The sequence below is a fragment of the Megalopta genalis genome, chromosome 5, assembly GCF_051020955.1.
Source record: "Megalopta genalis isolate 19385.01 chromosome 5, iyMegGena1_principal, whole genome shotgun sequence".
NCBI classification, from domain to species: domain Eukaryota; kingdom Metazoa; phylum Arthropoda; class Insecta; order Hymenoptera; family Halictidae; genus Megalopta; species Megalopta genalis.
In genome coordinates this window covers 20,821,931-20,841,611 of record NC_135017.1, presented here as the reverse complement: position 1 = coordinate 20,841,611, position 19,681 = coordinate 20,821,931, and the positions used below count along the sequence as shown (strand labels likewise).

The window sequence follows — 19,681 nt, the reverse complement described above, 5'->3', positions numbered from 1 at the left end:
TAAAAGAGAAGGTCGAAGGCAGCACGCGTGACGGTTTCCGAGGGAAAGGAGCGCACGCACGCGGCCCGATGTTCCGAAACGACTCACCCTGCTTTGCTTAGTGAGGTTGGCGCCCATCAGCCGGCAATTCTTCGTGGCGTCGAGGACGTTCCGACGGGGGGTACCCTCTCCGGCGGGACATTCCCCCCGTCCAGAGGGTGCAGAGGGATTGACCCCTCCTGCCGTTCCCCAACGGTGCACTCGTGCGGCCACCCTGCCTATCGGGCCCTCTACAAGTCCCTTCAGAAGTCGCAACGTGCCACCCTTGTACGACAGTCCGCGGACACCACAGCCGGCGTCGCTGACGCCGTCGCTGACGCCGTCGTTGGCACCGTTGCCGGTCGCGGCCACGTTATTTTTATCCTGCACGCGGCCGGTCCGTTCACTTGCACCAACAACACCACTACCAGCACTGTCGACACCACTGCCACCAGCCTCCACCTCCTCCTTTTCCAGGGCCTCCTTCTTATCCGGCTGCTTCTCCTCCTCCTCCGCCAGCCCTGACCCCGGCCCCGCTGTCACCTTCGACGACGATCGCCCAAACAGCCCCGAACGAGCACCACCGCCACCCTCCGGACACCGTTCTCGCAGCTGTCCCGAAATCGTTGCAGCTGCAACGTAACCGGTCGATCGACGAACGTGACGCTCGCCGAGACTCGTCGACGTTCCCCGCGCCTCCCTCGATCCTCCCGCGAGAGGATCCCCGGGGACCTTGATCTCCGAGTGCTCCAGAGACGGCACAGTCCAGTGAAGTAGGAACCCCCGTCTCGGGTGGTTTTCGCGACGCGAACCAACGTCCAGGCGACACGCGCGACCGGAAGGACAGCCTTAGGGACGCTCGTGTTTCTGGAAGACCTACGGGGGCGGACGGGACTGGCGACGGCTCCTTCCGGTCTTAGAAAATACATGCAAAAAATAGATATGTCGAGGTAGATTTCACTGGATACCACTCGGCCCCCCGGGACCTTTGTCAGAGGCTAGAAAGCCAACGGTCCTCTGTTTAGGGTGTCGGTTCGATGCCACCGGGGCTGCGTTCCTCTTGCGGCATCAGCCGATCCTCTCGCTCATCCCCAACCAGGGACGGTCGCCTGTCAACTTCCGTCAGCCTGCCTCGTTCTCATGTCCTGCCCGACGATCCCCGTCATTCGAATCCCCGTCGTGCCAGCATCGGCGACGATCCTCCTCCGTTCTCTTAGGGGGATGGTCTCTCGTCGCAGCCGATCCTCGCGGGTCTAATCCGACCAGACACTCCACTTTGACCGGCGGACGGTCCTCATTTAAACTCGCAGCGACGTGCGCCGAGAGTGCCGCCTCGGGCTTAATCGAACGTCAGACGCTCCAGGGACCTCGTCGGGATGCCCAACCGCGGGGGTGGCGTCTCATCTCCTGCGGCCCGAGGAGGACCTTAGACAGCCGGCCGTTCTGTCATCGCGACCGGGCTGATCTCGCGACGTGCTCGAGCATCGATGTCTCCGGATGAGAGCGCGTTTCGAGAGGCTGCCGCGATCGCGATCGCCGCGCGTGTGTTTACGTGTACGTCTATGTTTCGTGTGTATGTATGTGTGTGCGTGCGTGCGTGGAAGCGAGCGGGTGACGCGGTCCGACGTCCGTGTGGCGCGCTGGTTGCCGACCGACTGACTGCCTATCGCCGATTAACGGTCTGCTCTCTGGCCTCCCTTGCTTCGCCGCTTGCCGCCGTCTGACTCACTCCAACCACAACCCTCGGGGAGGATTTCCCCGGCGTCTGCGCCTGCGTCCGCTCGCGAACCGACGCCGAGCGACCAGACGCCGCGCCGCGATCATGCCTGCCGCGTGCGTACGAGCCGCGACAAGCCGGCTCGTCGCGACGCCGCGTGCACCGAGACCGGAGATCCGGCGAGCACCGATTCGGACGATGTTCGATAAGGGATGAAAGGTAGGAGACATTGTTTATTCGAACTTCGACGGGACGAATGACTCGGGAGCGACGCGATGTTGTTCGGATATTTGGGATTTTATTGTGTAATCGAGCGTTTGGACGGTTTAGGGGTCTATTGGAAATGATAATTTTGGGAGAGGGGTGCGATTGCTCGAGCCTTGGTGCAAGATAGTTATTGTTTATTTGTTAGTAGATTGCTTTTTTAGTTATTGATTGTCAAGGTTATTTCAGTAATATAATATAGTATAGTATAATAGTGTAATATAACAATAATATATAGTATAAATATAATATATTAAGTAATATGATATAACAGTAATATATAGTCTGTAATATATAATATAACTATAGTTACCGATTGTCAATGATATTTAAGTAATATAATATAATATATTGAGTGATATATTAAGAAATATAATATTGTATAGTATAATAGTATAGTATAATTAGTAATATTACTATATGGTAGTAATATATAGTATATGATATAATATATTAAGTAATATAATATAGCATAGTATAATAGTATAATATAATAGTAATATAATTATAGTTACCGATTGTCAAGGCTATTTAAGTAATATGATATAATATATTAAGTGATATATCAAGAAATATAATATAGTATAATATAGTATAGTATGATGACTGCAATGATTTTTTTGTTTAATTTTGCTATCACTTAAAAAGACAAGAAAACAATCTCAAATCATTTGCTACAGTTTCGACAAAGTTATTGCGCTTTAAAAGGCGTACGAACACTTTATTACCAGCAGCGAATACAATTAAAGAATATGCTCCTCGAATAAGTGTCCTCGGCCGTCGACACGAGAAAGTACCGACCCGAGAATAGCCGAAAGAAGAAGAAAAAAAAGAAGCGCAACGGAGATGAGAACGAGCGAGGTGGACGGACGTAAACAGCCAGTCCGTAAAACCGTGTAATTAAACCATATTAATCCGTCGTCTCGAATTAAGGCAAACAATTCGAGCCGGGAACGGCCAGTTAAACTGCTCCAGGTAGATCCTCGCATCATTTAACCGTGGAAGGCACCGCGGTAATTAAGCAGACGGCGCGGCAAGACGATTACACCGGGCGCGATTCCGCTTACGAGCCGGTAATCTCGTTTGCGCCGCCGTAATAAATTCATAACTTCGATCGACCGGCAATATCCTAGTCGGTTAATGCGCTTTATGGCTTTTTAAAACTGATTAGGGAAGATGGAGGGGGAAGGGGGGTTAACGCGCAGAACACGGTCGGAGAGAGCGGAGCCTCGCGGTCCCCGGCTCGCTCGAAAATATTCGACGTGCCTAAGAAAGAATCGCCGAGCGAGAGACGGTCCTTCGCCGCGTGATTTATTATCGGCCGCGATCCATGGCGAAAAGGGCCGCGATCTCATCTCGTTCCCGGCGAGGAACACCACGAGCACCGTGACACCGTGGAAATTTCCCGAGGACGGGGGGTGCCCCCGTTCGATATATTTATAACGCGAATTTTTCGCTGTCCGACGCGTCTAATATGACCGACGCCGGCCCGAGGAATATCGAAGATCGGCGACGTTTACAAATTGCTAATGGCCGCCGCGCGGCTCCTGTTTCCGGCGAGGGATTCCTTGTTTTTAAGGCAAGCCGAATACTGCGGTTCGAGCGGAACAACCCCTTTCGTAGACGCGGCGGGAAGACGGCACAACAGAGCCGGCTACCGTGGGATAGCAAATTACTGTGCCCTTTGCCCATTTTCAAGCATAATTAATCATTCGAGACGTGTTCAATTTTTGTACTTAAATTCAATCAATTAGTTATTTGTTGAAATTAATTACACGAAAGATGGAAGGTCTTAAGATGTTGCAAAAATTATTTCAATGTTTCGACGACGAAGATTAAATAGTTTCTCTGATCTATAGTATTTTTGGTCACATATTTGTATATTTTTTAATTTAAAATGTATTACTGTATTGCATTAAAAAATAAATATATTAAATAAATATATATATTAAGTATACTAGAAAAAAAAATATATTAAGTAAATGTATTAAAATATAAAAATTATGAATATATGCATTTAAAATATATTAATATATTAAAGTAAATATATTAAATAAATACATATATTAAGCATACTTCATATATTTTATATAACCTGCTGCATTTTGTACATATAAAATTGAATTTTGCGACTCACGCAACGGTTACAGTTTCAACACGTTTTTAAAATAAAAAAGGAAGATTAATAATAAAATCACGTTGGAATTTTGAAGATAACAGAATTATTTTTGCTGATGCGACAATTTTTAGCTACACCTTGGAGCGATCACTGGACCGCAAAGGGTTGAAGCTCGGCCGGCACACTATCAATTTACGTAAAAATAAGCGGAATCGACTTACTCGGCCAGTGAAGGTCCAGACTTACGGTCTTGCAGACGGAGCTTAGCGTGAAAGAACCTTAGAATCTGTCTAAGAAGGGGGTAAGAACGGCGGCGACTAATTAAATGACGCGGGGGCTGGAGGCCCGAGGGTCCAGACCGGCGGTTCACGATGAATACGCACTTCCACGGGGACCGGTGTGTATCCGGCCGATCGATATATGCCCGTTCCTTAAAGTATATTAACAGGTTGCCAATATCGCGATAGCCGGCCGCCGGGAGCCGCACTTGGAGGGCGACATTGTCAGCCAAACAATTTAATATGCGCGGCCTCCCGGCGAAAGTCCTCGCTAAGGACCCTTCCTCGGCATACCTTATCTGTCTTCTGGCAGTCACAAAGCCGAGATCTCTCCGTTTATTGGAAAGCTGCGATCCCCGGGCCAGGATGAAAGGCGGTCTCGCGTCCTCTTCTATCCGCGTATCATCGATACAAAAGCCCCGGCGCGCCCGGACCAGGTCTGAATGTTGATGCTGCGCGGCGTAGCTAGGAATTTGCGTAGCATTCCGTGTTCCGAGGGACCGGCGAAACAATTAGAGAGATCGGGGAACCGATTCGCGGACGGGACATCGAAGAATTTCATCCGGATCAAGGCGGAAACAAAGTCGATCCTCGAGTGTTCCCGCGTTTGAGCCGCTCGGCAAGCGAGGGAAACATCGTTCCTATCGCTTCGAGACATCGTTTCTACCGCTTCGGGAATTTCTGCTCTGACCAAGGCCTCTTTCCACTTTGCTGCTACCTTGTGTGTTTTGTCGGGGCCGATCGTCGAAACGCGCTGCTCAACGAAATTGCAGCCTGGAGAAATGTTCGATGAACATTGACGAAATTCGAGCGACGATATCTCCGCGAGAAATCATCGTAGGATGATCATCCTTTTTTTAGATTAAAGATTGAAACTTCTACTTTGAGACATCGTTTCTCGATTTTAAGTTCGACGCACTTTAGTCACTGTGCATCTTTAAATGCGAGCCGATGTCTGTCGTATCGAAAATTGCCAAGTTTGATGAAATGACGGAATTTGCATTGTTATAACTTTGCGAGAAAAAATCGTAGGATCGTTTACTTTCTTTTCAATGAAAGAGGAAGGATCGAACTTTATTCCGCCGTGAACGGCATCCCCGAAAAAAATTTAATAAAGTTTGTGCATTTCGTCAAACTTGACGATTCTCGATATGACGACGATTCTTAATACGTGACATGGTGTCACGTTTCAATAGCTACAGTTGGCGACAATGCATCAAACTAAAAATAGAGAAACGTTATCTTAAAGTAGAAGCTTCAAGCTTTAATTTAAAAAAAGGCTCATCATTCTACGATGATTTTTCGCCGAGTTATCGCCGATCGAAGTTGGCCAACGTACGCATGAAATCTGAATAGTTAAACTCATTCAACTATTTTTATAATAAAATATTCCACTAAAAACAGAGATTCAAGAATCCGTCGCGAACTCGAGATAAAAGTACGTGTTTGCAACGCTGTCGAAAACATGGGCCACCGGAAGGAAAATTAATTTCCAGGATTAATGCGTTAGCGGATAACGGAAAGCGAAGTTCACCGTTAACTCGTGTTTTCGTAGTTGAACAACACCGTTTAGGCGAAACGAGATTGTGTACGAGATGAAAGGTGACCGCGGAACAGCGAAGATTTCTGTAACAAGCGTTCACGGACGAGACGAAATTTTCCGCTCGCGCGGAAGCGGCTCCCGCGATTATTAAATTGAAACACCAAGGAGAATGTAATTCCGGGAGGAAAGCGGGCCGAGAAGGATTCCTTGAGCCACGATTTTCGATCCGCGGCACGTTCAACCCCTGAACACTGTGTCGCACTTTTCATTGACTGGCTTGTTTTCGGCGGTGTTCCACCCTCGAACGGCTGCTCGAAGGGGTGGATTTTACCTCTGTACCCTCTTCTTTCCCGATCATGATCGAGCGAAGGGTGGAATGTCAGCGGGAGAATGCTTATGAGATGGCTCCGAGAACATTCGGGAAATCTCTTTTAGTATGTGGCGATAATAGTGACACAAATTTTGTCGCGTGTGCGCAATGTGGCAGGCCATTCTCTCGTATTCTAAAAAAATGGGAACATTATGCGTTCTGCGTACGTAATGCGAACATCTTGCGAAGAATTCGGGAACTTCGAGTTGAATTTAGCGTGTGGAAACATTATTCAGTTTATTTCGATTAAAGAGAAATAATTGTTGTGTGCTTGTACAAATTGAATGTTTCTCTTTGCTATAAAAAATTCAGAATGTTCATTGTTAGATCGTGGATATTTGCGCAAAGTCGACATTTTTAACTCGATAATCTCAAGTCGAAGATTTCAACTCGATCGTGAGATTTCCCTGTGCTATTCCTACGCCTATGTAATTTAGTATATAATATAGAATAGTATAATAGTATAATATATTATATAATAGTATGTAATATAATATAATTATAGTTACCGATTTCCAAGGTTATATTTAAGTAATATAGTATAATATATTAAGTGATATATTAAGAAATATGATATAGCAGAGTAAAATTAAAAATATATTAAAAACTAAGTAATATATTAAGTAATATAATAATGTATAGTATAATAGTATAATATAATAGTAATATATAGTATATAATATATATAATATAACTATAGTTACCGATTGCCAAAGTTATTTATAGTAATATAATAATAATATAATAGAAATATAATATAATATATTAAGTAATATTTTACGTAATATAATATGGTATAGTGTAATAGTATAATATAATCGAAATATATAATATAACCATAATTAGCGATTTCCAAGGTTATTTATAACTAATATAATATAATATATTAAGCAATATAATATAGTATTGTATAATATTATAATATAATAGTAATATATAGTGTATAATATATATATATATATATATATATATATATATATATATATATATATATAAAAAATTCGCTGGGGTCGATGTAACGATTATGGAGCAGCGTTAAAGGTTTATGGGAATTTCGAAATACAGTGATTTCTTCCGGAAATGTTCGGAGTTTTGCGACGGTGTTCGTTATTATGAATAACTAAAACTATAGTTATATTATATATATATAAACTCCGAGCAATACAGTGAATTTCCGGAGTACCGTGGCGGCGGCGCGCGCGCGCGCGCTTAATCTCGATTGTCCCAAGTGAAACGAGCCATTATTTCGTAAGACGCGGTTGAACGTGCGGCATAATGTGCTCCTCGGGAAACCTGGAGGGCAGGTATCTCGGAACCAGCAACCTGTTCACCGGATCCGTGTTGGCCGCGAGTAACGAGAGACGCCGCTCCGGCAGTAACTTAACGCAGGTAACGTGTTAAGTCCTCCGCGACTTGTTCCGACGCATAACAATGCGCGGAGGTGGACGGGACCGGGGCGGCGCGGCGCGGCGGGAACGGTGACGTATGCGCATCATAATGCGGCTGAGTGTGCGTCTTCATGGCAATTAGCATGCATCCAGCGGAGCTTAGGGCGCGCAGGGGTGTCCGAATAATCCCGCGTGATCTACGCACGTTTCCGATACCCATATGCACTGTGCTTATGCCAGTGCTCGCCGCAAGCCCTCCACACATACGCGCGCATACACGTGCACGCACAACTGGTCGAGTATTAGAGAGGGTTGCTCGGGCGGGGGTGGGCCGAAGGGCGGAACCAAAGGGAGAGAAGCCCTTTGAATAATTTTCCTTTCGACTAGCGGGGACCGGAGCCGCGCGCTTTATTTGTTGCCCGGAAAAAATCGATCCACCATATTGCCATAACCGCCGTTTAATGGCTATCTCCGTTGCCGAAAGATTCATTGCCTGTTAATCGGCGCTGATCGATGGCGATCAACTGTTTTCTCTCGGCTTTATCCGCCTCGATTGCCAGGGCTCGAGAGGCTGGTCGCGCGCGTTTCAGCCGCGCGTTCCGCTTTCCGGGAAATGTCGGCTGCTGCGGAACCCTTTATGGTTCCGCCATGGTCGAACGTTATTGCGGTATGGTAATGCGGACTTTTATGCGAGGGAAAATATTTATTATTTTAGCGAATTGCGCGAAATGCCGGTTCGATAGAAATGTCTAATGTTTCTGTGATTTTTAGCGTTAAATGTAGATGCTCGTTTTTGTAATGTATATAATAGATATATAATAACTATATTATACATTGTAAACTGTAAAAACCATAAAAACGATAATTATAAAACTATAAAACTATATAAACTATAAAAACTACAAAAACGAACCACAAGTTCGTTTCTTAATAATTAATTTCTTAATAATTCTTTGTATTAAACAGAAATATATGTATTTCTTTCGTATTACTGCCGATATTAATGTCTTAAATAAATAAATTAATAGCAGCGATTTCCAAGAAAATTTCGCAGTCGTAATAAACAATGATTAAGTTCACGAGTGTTTTACTACTTACATTCTTACACCGTTGCCATTCGAAAATTCGTTCACACAGATTACGTACCTGAAAAGAAAAAGAACGGTTCTTTTATTTCCATCGATCATTAAGCGATATTAACAAAAATTATAAATAAAAATTGTCTGCGATGACTGCAAAATGCAGAAGCTCAACAGACATTTTTACTTCACTTTCGAACGACCTCAATGACCTGAACATAATGCAATAGTGTCGTTAAATTGTTCAAACGTTTTCGTTCTATTGAATTTCGTCCATTCATTTTTTTATTCATAAGTACGTCGTCTTTTTTCAAATACGTCAAATCCGCTGTCTCTATATTACCATAAAATTAATGCAAAACAATCTCTCCAGGGAGATTAAAGCAGGTAAAACTGCTCTTTAAAAAGTTAATACAAAAATAAATTTAATAAAATTAATACAAAATAATCTCCAGGGAGATTAAAGCAGTTAAAATTGCTCCTTACAAAAGAAGATCAAATTACAATAAAATATCAGATTTCAAGCGATCTTCTTGTCCTACAAGAATACCCGTTCGAAAAAATGCATCGAAATGCACGAACACACAGAACTGCCAGCGCGTTGCTAATTAATTTGCAGAACGCAGATATCCGCGCTAATAGCCGAACATGAACGAACGGTCCAGGAAAAAATCGAGGAGGGTTCCGCATACGAATATGCGCTATTAATTCATATTACAACCCCTAGGAGGAAGAGGGAGTGGGGGGAGGGCGAGTGCGAGAAACGGCGGGGTCCGGTCGGCGGATCTAATAATTCATCAAGGGCTATCAAAAGCATCTCGTGCTTTTTATCTCGGCGCGAGCATGCGTTGCCGACCGCGCGGAGGAAAAAGAGAGGGAAAAAAACAACGCGGCGAAATATATTCCAAGTCAAACAGCGCAACCCTAGCAACACCTGTCACTCGCGCGTTTCCCGGAAATTATGGTCAATTTCCCGAACGGGGACACGCGGCTCTCGGTGGGTCAGCGAACACAACGACCACCCCTTTTTTCCTTTTTTTTCTTTTTATTCTTCGGCGGGGCCACCCCAGGAAACGGCGCGGTGCTTCTCCAAATAATTCGTCGGTCCGGGAACGGTTCATCCCGGTTTCTCCGCCGCCGCCGCCGTGTGTGTGCTCGCCTCTCGCCATTAATTAAAGGGGGGGCCACGGAGTGCGCCCTCCCCGATAAAAAGCTCCGGGCGTGTGTAAAGCGTGGGGCCGTCGATGGTTGTTCCGCGAACGCGGGGTGCGGTCTCGAGATAGCCCGGAATAACCCGGGGTTCGTGCTGGTCCGCGGCCATCTTCGGCCCTCGTCGCCGGAAATTTCGGGTGTACGCCGAATCATTAGCCACGATTTACACGGATCTAATAATTCTTTATCGCTATTATCTGCTTTTATTTCGAGCGATTTTAATTTATTTTCCATTAAGTTGTATGCGTTTGAGAAAATTGTTGGAAGTTGAACTGTTGAGTCGCAAAGTTTTTATTTCATGTGTACGATTCAGCACTGTTTTTTAAGTAAATGTGTCATAGTTATATTGTTAACGACACATTTGTCTTATTTATGTTATTGATGAAGTACATGTCGTAGTTGCACTGTTGAACTATAAGTAATATAACTATTATATAACTGACATAACTAATATAATTAATATAACTCTAATATAACTAATACAACTAGTATAGTATAATATTATATATTATAATATAATATACAACTAATATAACTAATACAACTAGTATAACTACTATATGACTAATATAAGTAATATAGTATAATATATTATAATATAATATACAACTATATAACTGATATAATTAATATAACTCTAATATAACTAATATAACTAATACAACTAGTATAACTAGTATATAACTAACATAACTAATATAGTATAATATAGTACAATATATTATAATATAATATATAACTAATATAATAACTAATATAATATAATATATATAACTAATATAACTAATAACTATCGTAATTACTGACTAACTATCCGGGTGGCAGAATAATTTCCAATTTAATTCAAGAAATTAATTTTCACACTGACCCATTTTATAATATCCTAATTTCATCAATATTCCCAAGAACGTCGAAAAAAATAGTCCATGTCGCTAGTAACCTCGCCACGCAATTCGGATCAAATTGAACAACAAACAGACTTCAAACGAAACAAAACTTTGATTTAGCGATTTACATATCGTTGCACGTGTTTACACCGGAACGAAACGTGCAGAACGGCGAACGGTCAGGCTTCCCGAAATTCAAATAGAGGGAAAACCTTTTCGACTCCTCCATTGGAATTTATCGCGGGTTAAACGAACCGGAAGGTATATCTCTTAGTCGGCCGTTCGGGATTCCCTTCAGGTAATCTCGCGTCGCACGCATGGCCGGAAATGAATAACCGTACAGAAAACCTACATAATTGTCATTACTGCCCCGCCAATTATTCGGCAAGCATCATCCCGGGGCCCCCCTCTCATTTAGGGTTGGGGGACAGAAGCGTCGGTGTTGCTAACCCGGCGAAAAGGACACGCCCCTGCGCTCGCAGGACACACACGCTCGTTTGTGGAAAATATTTTCGTAGCAGGTGGCCATTATCATGGCCCGGACAATGATAAAATACCGCGCAGCTGGCGACATATAACCGCGCGTAAGTAAATAATATGCGTGTGTGCGCGCGCGCGCTTGCGTTGAATTTGTCAAAATATTCGTAGAACGCGATACAATATTTATTTTGCCGCCGCGGCGCGACGTATCGCGGGATATTTATCAACGGCTGCTTGCCGACGTTCATTTCAACCTTAATCTGTCGCTTCAAGAATTGCACGGTTTTTAATCATTCTTAGCCGCGGAGCTCGACGCGGAATTCAAATTTTCTTCGTTCTGTTAATCTTGACGAGTCGGAAATGGTGCAACGATATTTATAAAATATATTTATATGGAACTTGCTGTTTTTTAACAAAAATTTAAACAAAATAATGTCACATAATATAATAATAATATATATATATATATATATATATATATATATATATATATATATATATATATATATATAATAATAATCATAATAAATATAATAATATAATAATGAAAGAAATAGACAAAATAAAAATATAAAATGAAGATAATAAAATATAAGCATAATATAATAATAAAATAAATATATAAAATAGAAATAATAAAATATCAACATAATATAATAATAAAATAAATCGAAAAAACAATGTCGCACTATTTTCGACTGCTTAAAATAACTGAAAGGAAACATTAATTTTGATATTTTCATTCCGCGTCGTCGACGTAGCAAGATTTTATTTAGCGCCGTGTTCGGTTCTAAAAGCTCTCGCGATATTTTTCGCGCACCCTCTCGAACGATTTTCGGAACGCCCCGTGGCGTGTACAGGTTTTCAAGACGCGCGGCAAAAAAAAAGGAAAGAAAAAGAAAAAAACAGGAAAGAAGCGAAACCTGGACAATTTATAGGGAGGTTCGTCTGGCTCTCGACGCAGACTTTCGTATCATTGAACCGACGAACAGTTTACGCCCGTTGTCTGGCCCCGTACAACAATTTATCGTCGTCTGGCTTGTTTTTTTTCCCCCGTCCGCCCGTGTCGAAGAGTATCGGCACGAATTGAAATACTAGAAACACTTCCGCCCAGCGTTTTCATCCCGGACTACGGGGCGGATCGCCGAGCGAAAAGAAAACAGAGGAACTGCTGCTGCCGCCCCGTTCACCCCGGCAAAACCAGTATTTCGTCCGAAAATTCTATTTTGACTTCCGCCGGTTTTTCGAACACGTGGCCGGCTATTAAAAAACGCCGGCTTGCGCGGAGAACCCGGCCCGTTGTTTTTCGCGACAACGTAGAGAGAGAGAGAGAGAGAGAGAGAGAGAGAGAGAGAGAGAGAGAGAGAGAGAGAGAGAGGAGAGTTGCGCGATATTTTGCCAATATTTTCGATAGCGCGATCCACGGAATAAAAATTTTCCCGGATATTTTTCTATTGTTCCGCATTCTGTTTAATCAACGTATTTTTTTGTCGCAGGTTTTATTGCCTTTCAGCACGCGATTTCCAGCGGAACGAAATTTCCGCCCGGTTTTTCAAGTTTCGGCGACTTGTTTTCCGCGACGCCGCGGCGTCGATCGTCGCTTCCGAAAGCACGGAATCTGTTAAGTTCCCGTTTCAAGCGTCGCGCTCCGTCCACGGGCTCCGTTTCCTCCGGCTCGCTTATTTTCTTAATGCACCTGCAGCTTCTTCTGCTTCTTCTCGTTTTTTACGCGGCGCTCGTGCACCGTCGTTAACGTTTCAGGTATTCCATTGGAACACGGCCGGTGATTTGTGCGCGTCGCGGGGGTGAAACGGGGTGCCTCGTTTCTACGGCGAATTGTCTCGCCTGCGCTTCCGATCCTGTTCTCACCTTGGAACGCGGCTCCAGTTCTCAGGTCAAACATAAATTGCATTAATTCGGACACGCGTCGGACGATTTTTATTCGCGGCACGTTCAACGTTCATTTATTTCCATTAAACTTGCGAATCATTTTTAAGTGGAGCGATTATCTACGTCAACTGCACGAGACAGCAGTTAAGCGATTGTTTCGTTTCCCCGAACAATCTTGAATTATTCAATTTTTCTTTGGACATTTCGATTGCAATTTTTGCACAAATTTTTCTTATTCATTGTCCAGTAATTTTTGATGTTCAAAAAACTCATTTGGAGCACTTTCGAAAAAAGTTGTTCTATTGCAAAGGGTGCACGCTGAGATCTTTTTATTGTTATTTAATAATAATGAAAAGATTTGATTTGTTTAAACACGTTTTTGATTGCATGATTTATCTAAAAATGTCTCCTAGAAATATTTACATGACAGAACTGTGTACAAATTTCTCCTTAATCGTCGACTCTTAACCCTTTGCACTCGAGCGATGACTCTGAGGCACCACTAAAATTTGTTGTATCATCTTTTAAGATAATTCTGATATTAACAAGATTTAGATTGAAAAAATGGTTAAGAATGTAACTGTTGTACGAGTTCCAAGAGTCAATTTCATATGTATAAAATGCATTTTATCATGTAAAGTAGAAATACCAGAAGTTAGAAAAATGATTATATATTTTCAGTTAAAATAGCTTCGAGTGCAAAGGGTTAAATGACGAAGCGATCGCATTTCAGTCAAATTCGAGATCGCGTAGCCTCAACATTTTTTCAGAGGAGTCAGAGCATCGCCGAAAATTTTCACGCGTTCGTTTCCGAATTAGCGCACACGGGCGTGCGCTGAAATAATGCATTTGCATCGGGTTCGCCGGTGACCAATCAACTTTTGATGAGGAATTTTAAGAGGCAATTAACGCTGGCTAAACAACGCCGGCTGAATTGTTTGCTTAATATCGCGGCTCGTTTGAATTGCAGATACACACCTGCGGGCCGCCGAGTGACATCGTAATATTCGTGTCGAACGAGTTAATCAATAGTAATAGAGGATATCCGCGTTATCTGCTCGGATCCGAGCCGAAAAGTAGTGATATTGCTCGATCGCCGCGACTCGGGGATTTCCTGTTAATTTGATCGCAGTGCATTATTGGATTCGGTAATTCGAACAATAATAGTCACGTGTAGACGTTCCAGATACATATGTCGATACGGGGCGTCGATAGGTCGCGTTTAATAAGCGATCTGCTTTATCTAGAATTCCCGAGAGCGTTTCGTAGACGAACGATTCATCAAGGCGGTAGATAATTCGGGATGAGCGCGAATTGAAATCGAAATTAATTGCGCGAAAAATGACTTCTTCTGTCGAATTTTTATAATCTAAATTTTAATTTTACACACGAGTTTAACTTTTATAATTTAAATAGAAACTTTAAGTATCAGTTTATAATTGATTTGAATTTAAATTTTGAATACCAGTTTAATTTTTATAACCTAAATTCTAATTTTTAATACGAGGTTCATTTTTATAACTTAAATTCAAATTTTAAATACGAGGTTCATTTTTATAACTTATACTCAAATTTTAAATACGAGTTTAATTTTGATAATTCAACTTTTGAGTTTAAATAATTAAAAACGACTCGATTTATTTATTTAAGTTTATGTCAAACAATATAAATTATAAATCAATTTTAATTACATGTTCTAACTGAATTTCGTTGCCCTGTTAACTGTTAACCCTTTGCGATGTCTTTTACAATTTCTCGGTTTAATTTTTACAATATATATGTATAATTAATATATGTATAATTGGCTCCTTTTCCTCTTCTTTTCCACTACATTCACTCTTCGCTTCCACTAGACATCCTAACTTCTCTTTCCTAACCCTAACCTTTCTTAATATATAATAATAATAATAATATAGTAATATATAATATATGTAATATAATATATGAATAATATATAATAATAAGTAAAAACTAAATAAAAAATAAATAAAAATAAGTATAGATAATATACAACAATAAATAAAAAAAAATAAAAATATAGCTAATATATAATATACCCAATATAACAATAAAATATTATTCTGATAAATACGTGCATCCTATGCCCTACAATTCAATGAATAAACAAAAGCGTTTAAAAATCGCGACGTGCGACGTTTCGCCTTCGAGATAGTTCGAAGACGACGTCAGAAGATCGCGGTTCGAGCACGGATCGCCGTTTAGTTGTACGTACGAGATTGTTCATCGTTCGAAAACGATGAGCACGGTGTTCCGGATTTGACGGAACACGCAGGAAACGACGCGGGTCAGAGTGCAAAGTTATGTACCGATCAGCTGTGCCGCCGTAAACCGCAGCGGGTTCTGTTCCATCCCCTAATGCGGCTCAGTCATTAGTCATTACTTAGAGGGCCGCGGCACGAATGATTAGAATGGGTTAGTCGACTACGATTTAGTGTCCCTCGAGAGAGAGAGAATTCTGTTGCCTCCGTCGCCGGGCGTCCGTCCATTGTTATGGAAAAATGAGTACTCGGGGCTACACGGGGATGCGAGGGAGCGTAACCTCCACTCTTTATGAACTCTAAAGTCCTCGCGCACTGTCCCCTGGGATATCCTTGGGGAACCTGATGGATATCTTTAGCCGCCGATATTATTTGCATTGTGCTCGGGAATAATGGTGTATTCGGATGTTAAATGATCGGGCGCGGGGTAGCGTTCGTAACGCTCGAATAATCTCGTTGATTATACCCGTTGGTTTATTGTTCCGTTCGTATAAGTGAAATGGAATGAATGCGGCAAGATACTGTTCGGAAGGAGCTTGAATTAAACGTGATACATGCCAGAGAAAACGAATCTGAAAACCTGAAACGCTGTTAAGAAAACTCAGTTATATCGAGGATTTTTTTATTATTTAAATTTCGTTCTTTGATTAATCATTTCGGTGAGTTATATAATTTCTTATATTTTTTCTCTTACATTTTTCTTCTTACAATTTTCTCACATTTTTTAAATCTCTGTACTGTTTCAAATTCGTCGAATCTATCGTTGTCATAAATTCATAAATTCCACAGTCAAATTAAAACATAAATCGTACGACGTTTAAATAAATTGTTATCATTGTTACCGAACAATATACGTTAGTCGCTAGTTCTACCGTTCAAATCATTGAAGATTACTGTAAAAAATCTTACGTAACAAAGACTATTAAATCTAATTAAAGGATAATTAAAAAGCAAAAAAAACAGCATTACCGCCCTTAATACTTCGAGCATATTTTCGTGGTATGAAAATAATTGTGCAACCGACGCATACAAAGACACACAACGAAGACTACTAAATCTGAAAAAACAAAAAGAACAGCATTACGTTTCAAGATAATTTTTATATTATCGAAGCTTATACTTAAAAACTTGTTAAAAGTGTAATTATCGTACGAGCCCCAAGACTCAATCTCGTGCGCATAAAATGCACTTTGTCATGCAAAATCGAATTGCTGTAAGCCAGAACAATCATTTTAGATTTACAGTTAGGCTTCGAAACGGCTTCGAGTGCAAAGGGTTAATACTTGTGGTATATTATCGTGGTACGAAAATAATTGCGCGACCGACGCGACGCGATCCAATTATTTTCCACTGTCTCGACAGCACGATTTCGCCAACAAAACTATATAAAAAAAGTATCGCGTCGCATTACAACAGCCCTTTATAATTAGGATCCGAGCGTAACTCAATCTGCCGCCGATACAGTGGCCGATTGAATTAGCGATAATCCCTTTGACTATCCAATTAATCGGTTCCCACCGATTTGTCGAATATTCGTACCGCAATCGCCGGCTCTCGAGGATTCGAGGAATCATCGGAACGTGCGCCCGGCGAAACTTAATCGATCTTGAATCAACGATAGTCCTTTGATCAACACGGCCGGATAACGCAGTCATCGTTCGGCTGTTCCCCGGCGATGATTCGAGCCGCGCGCGGCCGGACGACTGTGATTAATTGAGATGTAATCACGCGGTTACTCGAGGCGTAAGATTGCGTTCGGTTTGTAACGGCACGTAAACGCAATATGCGTACGGCAATAATGCGATTTAGACGATCTCCTGTCTCGGAGCGGAGCCGGTAATAATCAGCCGACAATAGAGCGGATGGAGGGTGCTATTATTATTTACAGGACCGTGGGCACCGGTATCGCGGCACAATCAGCGCAGTTCAATTACATCGACTTGACTTGAGGCGGCGATTGAAAAGTCCGGCTGGCTAAAATATGCAACGACACGCCGTGCGCTCGGGGTCGATAACGCGGCTGTTGTCTTGTTAGAAAAATTACGGCCGCAATTTATATTTAGCCACGTTTTATTTAGTTCGAAAGGCTTCGTTACGATAAATCATTACGATGCGATCACGGTAAAAATTGACTGTAAAAAGGGCGATCGATTTTGTCGAAGTGTCGAACGATAGTATTCGCATTCCAAGAATAATAAATAAATGCTGCAGTGTATTGTTATCGTTGTTGTAAAATATTTTATCGAAAGGAATAAATTTTGTCATATTGTTTCAATTTTTATGCGAAAAGGTGCAGAAAAAGTGTGATTCATTTTCCTAGAGGAAGACTGTGTTTTGCAACGAAAGCATGATAATTACAGATGACAGATAATTTCTTTGGCAAACAATTATTTTTAATGTTGCATGCAGACGTTCGACAGACGAATTATTTTCAGTGGCACAAAAAATTGCGCGCCCCTGCGCTTCAGCGTCTTGCGGAAACAAAAATATGGCATCCTATTTAAAAACGCGAGCTTTCACGTTCGAACGAACTTGTAAATTATGAGCTAACAATTTTTATTTACACCGTCGCAAGCTACCCAGAAATAATAGAAAAAGGTTCTTCAAACTTTTCGCATTATTCACGGTTCTGCACAATGGCTTGCGCGAGTAAATGGATACAGGGTGATTCGATAAGAACTACTACCTAACATAACCCGGGGTGCCTGTGAACTTTATTAAAAAACGCTTTGAACGATGATCATCTTAATCTTGTATTTTTAATATTTCCGATACGCCTTATAATTTGTGTGACGCGGTAGTTAAAGTGTTAATAGCGTGATCACGGTGCAATTTTTTAATTGTCTAATTATGAGTTAACTCTTCTTTATAGTGTAATTATGATATATTCTTTTTAATATTGTAATTATGATATACTCTTTTTAATATTGTAATTATGATATATTCTTTTTAATATTGTAATTATGATATACTCTTTTTAATATTGTAATTATGATATATTCTTTTTAATATTGTAATTATGATATATTCTTTTTAATATTGTAATTATGATATACTCTTTTTAATATTGTAATTATGATATACTCTTTTTAATATTGTAATTATGATACACGTTTATAATATTGTAATTTTGATACATTGTTTTAATAGCATAATTATGATACACTTTTTTAATATTATAGTTATAATACACTTTTTCTTAAATATTGCAGTTATAATACATTGTTTCAATAGCGTAATTATGTTACTCCTTTTCAATACTGTAACTATGACACACACTTTAAACAGTGCAATTACGACATACTTTACCAATAATATAAATAGGCTAAATTTCGTTAATAATACAATTACGATAAAAATCGTCTAAAAAATCTGCGCTCAATCGATTTCATCGAAAAACGAAGATATTTAAATTCCAAGAATAATAAATAACTAACGAATTGCAATTACGCTTGCTATAAAATCATAGCCATAAAATATCTTATCAGAACGAACGAATCTATCGTTTCAAACGTTATTCGATCCTTGGAATTCGACGAGGGTGTGGATATACGTTCACGAAAGAACGCGTCGCGAAAGAAACCAACCCCGACGCCTTAGGCACCGAACAACTAGTGCAGCAATTACAGACTGATGACGACAATTGTTGCAGCAGCAGGCCGGTCGCGACTGCGTGAGCATGAATTTCACTCGATTATCGGAGGAACGCGTCGCTCCTGCTAAATACCGGCAGCACGGTCACGCGCCTGCATACACATCGGTCGAAATCCATTAAAGGGTTTCGCGCCCTTCGCGCCGCGTATATCCGCGGGCCTATCCGGTTCAACCCTTCTGATACGTTCGCGACCCTCTCGCGATAGAAGGCCACCGGCTTCCGCTTTTCCTCCCTTTCATGTTGCGGTCTCGCGCGGCGACCCGCGTTGTTTTCTTTTGTTTGAAGACCGTGTACCGTGACCGATAAAATTTCCCTTTCTCGAGGATTCACGGACGAGAGAGACCGGCGACGCTCGATACCCTCGTGTCTCGAGCACGCGAGTCGTTTTCTCGTCGACGCGGATGTTCTTGTCTTCACGGTCACCGGTTACATTTCGTATTTCCCGTTGGTTGAATCGCTGCAAAAAACTCCGAGCAACTTGGAATGGAAATTGTTTCTTAAG

General features: G+C 41.6%; 1 protein-coding gene across 9 annotated transcripts in view; it reads right to left on the bottom strand.

Moving 5' to 3' along the window:
- The window catches only part of LOC117219772 (uncharacterized), a 536,896-nt gene that overhangs the window by 79,047 nt on the left and 438,168 nt on the right, over positions 1–19,681 (bottom strand). The window contains exon 1 of one of the 9 annotated variants that reach the window (XM_076522482.1): positions 88–1,725. The exons of the other annotated variants lie outside the window; for them this stretch is intronic. Coding sequence (XP_076378597.1) covers positions 88–117 — 30 coding nt within the window. The 5' untranslated portion in view covers positions 118–1,725. Of the gene's footprint in view, positions 1–87; positions 1,726–19,681 lie in introns of those variants that run through there. 9 annotated transcript variants of the gene reach the window in all.